At 40.0% G+C, this 4,344-nt stretch overlaps 1 protein-coding gene across 1 annotated transcript; it reads left to right on the top strand.

The window, feature by feature from the left end:
- The first annotated feature begins 206 nt into the window (after positions 1–206).
- LOC139538210 (CMRF35-like molecule 3) lies at positions 207–1,681 on the top strand. Its single transcript, XM_071340072.1, has 4 exons — positions 207–346; positions 441–764; positions 969–1,110; positions 1,477–1,681. The coding sequence occupies exons 1-4, from the start codon at positions 298–300 to the stop codon at positions 1,595–1,597; spliced, it is 636 nt and encodes a 211-aa protein (XP_071196173.1). The 5' UTR covers positions 207–297; the 3' UTR covers positions 1,598–1,681.
- The last annotated feature ends 2,663 nt before the right edge of the window (positions 1,682–4,344 follow it).

The following is a 4,344-nucleotide window of genomic DNA, read 5'->3' as shown; positions in this document are numbered from 1 at the left end:
TGATTTTCTCAAAGATTGTTTGTGATACAATTGTATAAAGCATGTCAAACATCCTTCCACCCAATGAAGTTTCTATGTTTGAATTGCCAGAACAACCTGAGAAGGCGCAAAATTATTTTGGGTATCCTGGTGTGGAACTGCCCAATAGCCAGAGAGAGCAGGTACAGGAAGGGGTGGACCTCACAGCCCAGTCTGAATGCAGAGAACTCTTTCACCAGTCACCACAAACAAAGAGTTTCCATCTCCATAACCTTTAAAGTCATAGATTTCAGATAAAGATTGAGTTGAAGCAGAAAGATGACTACCAAGATTTGGATCAATCTCATCATCTTATGTTTATTAAAAGGTATGTTGTTTTAAATCATTGACTATACATTTTTAGTCACTGTTAAATGAAGACACATTGTTTAATGCTTGTGTTTGTTTGTGATTTTCTTCAGCAGCCTCATCCCTCTCCGGACCCTCAGAGGTGAAGAGTGCAGTTGGTGAAACAGTCCACATCTCCTGCCAGTATCACCCGTTCAACAGGGACAAGGTCAAATTCTGGTGCAGGGGTTATTACTGGTACTTCTGCACAGTTATCATTCGATCTAATCAACCTAAACATCTGACCGGTGATGTTCAGATATTGGACGATAAAACCCTTGGGTTATTCACAGTCAGTATGAAAGGAGCAACAGCTGAGGACAGTGGCTGGTACTGGTGTGCAATTGAAAGAGCCAGCAGTCCTTTGGCGTTTCGTCTTCGCCTGACTGTCTCTGAGTGTAAGTACTGTATGTAGCTGAAGTTGTTGCTTACAGTTTTTATTTTTCTCTGAGGTATTTAATATAACATTGCATATACCAGTGATCAATTACTATTAGTGAAATCAGTGCTTACAAATGTTTCTAAAGAAACCTGTGTTTCATACCATTACTTTTTATGCTATGTCCGTTATGAGTTGCTGTGTGAGTTGCTGTTTCCTGCAGGGCTTGTATCTCGGCTCAAAACAGGAACCACAAAACAGTACGACAAGACCTCAACTTCCCCAACAACGTTGACAACATCACGGTCCACACCTTGTACGACTCAAACAACAAGTCTCATATCTGCTACAAGCAATTCAACAAGGTATAGCTTAGTAAATAAGGCTACCAATTTATTGTAAATTGTCGACACTACTGTTTCTGCATAATGTGCATATGAACGCAGGGGATGTCCACTCAATAATCTAAAACAGCACAATGCACAAACTAACTATATCAGGGATGCCCAATTCCGATCCCTGAGGGCAGGAACACTTATGGTTTTCATCCTCTCCTTCTAATCAGGTAGAAACAAAAAGCAGAAGTATTTTCGGCCATCCAGGACCGGAATTAGGCATCCCTGAACTGTACAGTAAAAGTTGCACAGACCTGCTTACCTATGAGTGGCTAGATTACTCTTCATGTGTTACATTTCAATGTGGTTCACCCTCAGCTGACTCTATATCTACAGTGTGACAGTGTCCTTGGATCGAGATGATCCGGTGTGGAAAGTATGGAGAGTACTGCGCTGGATGCTCTTCCTCTTCCTGTGTCTGTTCCTTGTTCTCTTCAGTATACGATGCCATCGCTGATATTTGTACTATTCCTGCCAGTGTATCGCTTGCCTCAGTGTGTGCTACATTTTCCCCAAATCAAAATGTCCCAAATAAAATCGTTGAGAATATTGTTTGTTTTAATTTAGAAAGCTAAAACATTCAAACATGCACACATATTAATAATAAGCAAATACATGGAGGTCATAACATGTTCTGAGAGATATGAATGTATAGAGATACAATACTAAAGATGTAGGATCTTCATTTGAACCGGAAAATAATCCTGCAGCAACAGAAAATGTGAACAATTATGTGGATTAGAATGAATGGACATTTTTGTTGGAGTTGATATATTTGTCGTTAGGGCAAATCAAGTCTGACATTTCAAAGTGGAAATGACACACTTTAGAAGCCTCTTTAAAAGTAAAATACATTAGAAGTTTGCATTTCCTGCTTTGCAGAAAAAGTGATCAATAACAAAAGAGTGATGAAGATCCTACATCTGCAAGAGACAACACTATTATAATGCTACGACACTGAACAAAAATATAAACGCTACACGTAAAGTGTTGGTCCCATGTTTCATGAGCTGGAATAAAAAATCCCAGAAATGTCCCGTACACACAAAAAACACACATCTCTCAAATGTTGTGCACAAATTTGTTTACAAGTTTTGAGGGCGTGTGCAAGTGGCATGCTGACTGCAGGAATGTACACCAGAGCTGTTGCAAGAAAATGTAATGTTAATTTCACTAACATAAGCTGCCTCCAACGTAGTTTTAGAGAATTTGGCAGTACGTCCTTCCGGCCTCACAACCGCAGACCACGTGTAACCACGCCAGACCAGGACCTCCACATCTGGCTTCTTCACCTGCGGGATAGTCTGAGGGGGTGCTGAGGAGTATTTATGTCTCTAATAAAGCCCTTTTGTGGAGAAAAACTCATTCTGATTGGCTGGGCCTAGCTCCCCAGTGGGTGGGTCTATGCCCTCCAAGGCCCACCCGTGGCTGCACCCCTGCCCAGTCATGTGAAATCCATAGATTAGGGTCTAATACATTTATTTAAATTGACTGATTTCCTTATATGAACTGTAACTCAGTAAAATCTTTGAAATTGTTGCATGTCACAAAAATATTTTTAATAAACCCAACCAGATTACTCCTTTGAATCCATGGCCATCCTGCATTCACTTCCACAGATCTTGACATGGCTTGGAAGACATCAAAGAAACCAATCCCAATGGCATCACAAACATGGTCTCCTATGGGCTTGGAGTTATTCAAACCCCAGAGAGCCTGTTGGTTTATACACAAATAAACAAGCACATGTAAATGTAACGCTACCAGTCATCTCCCTTTGAAGTCATCATGTTATCAGACATGCAAACCCTGATGGCAATAGATTTCTTTGAACAAGTGAAACCCACAACAACATCACCAAAGGAACAGAGAGACTGTCTGTGTAAACAACACAATCCTCTGAGATAATAGCTGTACCACACTAGAAGGGGCATTAGACTTGCACACATATCAATCATTGTAGAGCATCTGTAAAAAATAAACTGAATAGAATCTTTATACAACAATTAATCACTATTATCACTTTGGAAGTTGCTCTATTTGTAAACCTCCCTTTTGCTTTTGTGGCCAGTTCTTAGTAACCACTACTTAGAAGCCAGACGCTGTGACTCCCTTTGTCCTTGTCCCTTGTGGTTCTCAGTTTTCATAGCTCTTTCAACATTTCTCTGAAGGTATACAGTATGTGATACTCAAGCTTCCTTCGTGGTGTGTGTGTGTGTGCATGTGTGTTGGAATGGGTTGGTGGGGGCGGGCGGGTTTGTCTTGGAAGCAGAACAGAAGTATTCTGTGCTTAGAAATGGCTGGTTGTACAAAGGGAAACACTCATACAAATGGAGGATCTTATTTTGATCACTCTTTTGTTGTTGAGAATTTTCCTAAACTGCACGAAATGCAAACTCATAGTGTATTTGAGTTTTAAAAAGGCTCCTAATGTATGTAATTTCCACTTACATAATTCTGACTTGATTTGCCCTAACAAAAAATGTATCGGCCCCTGAGCAAGGCAGTTAAAACACTGTTCCCTGGGCGCCGAAGACGTGGATGTCGATTATGGCAGCGCCCCACACCTTTCTGATTCAGAGGGGTTGGGTTAAATGCGGAACACACATTTCAGTTGAATACATTCAGTTGGACAACTGACTAGGTACCCCCCTTTCCTCAAAAATTTGTGCACAACATTTGAAATAAATACGGTTTTTGTGTGTACGGGACATTTCTGGGATTTTTTATTCCAGCTCATGAAACATGGGACCAACACTTTACGTGTTGCGTTTATATTTTTGTTCAGTGTCGTAGCATTATAATAGTGTTGTCTCTTGCAGATGTAGGATCTTCATCACTCTTTTGTTATTGATCATTTTTTCTGCAAAGCAGGAAATGCAAACTTCTAATGTATTTTACTTTTAAAGAGGCTTTTAAAGTGTGTAATTTCCACTTTGAAATGTCAGACTTGATTTGCCCTAACGACAAATGTATTAACCCCTACAAAAATGTCCATTCATTATAATATACACATTTCCTGTTGCTGCAGGATTATTTTCCCGTTGTAGCAAACCGGCTCAAATGAAGATCCTACATCTGTATGAGACCACAGATGGGTATAATATAAATATATTGATGATAGCCAGGTCCCTGTTTTAGAGCCCATTTCTAACAAATGAACTGGTCTAATTTGGAATAAACATGTAGAGTTACAGTACATTG

Source organism: Salvelinus alpinus, chromosome 14, assembly GCF_045679555.1.
Source record: "Salvelinus alpinus chromosome 14, SLU_Salpinus.1, whole genome shotgun sequence".
In the NCBI taxonomy this organism is placed as follows: Eukaryota; Metazoa; Chordata; class Actinopteri; order Salmoniformes; family Salmonidae; genus Salvelinus; species Salvelinus alpinus.
Note: the sequence above shows the minus strand (reverse complement) of the source record. Positions and strands in the feature narration are given on the sequence as shown.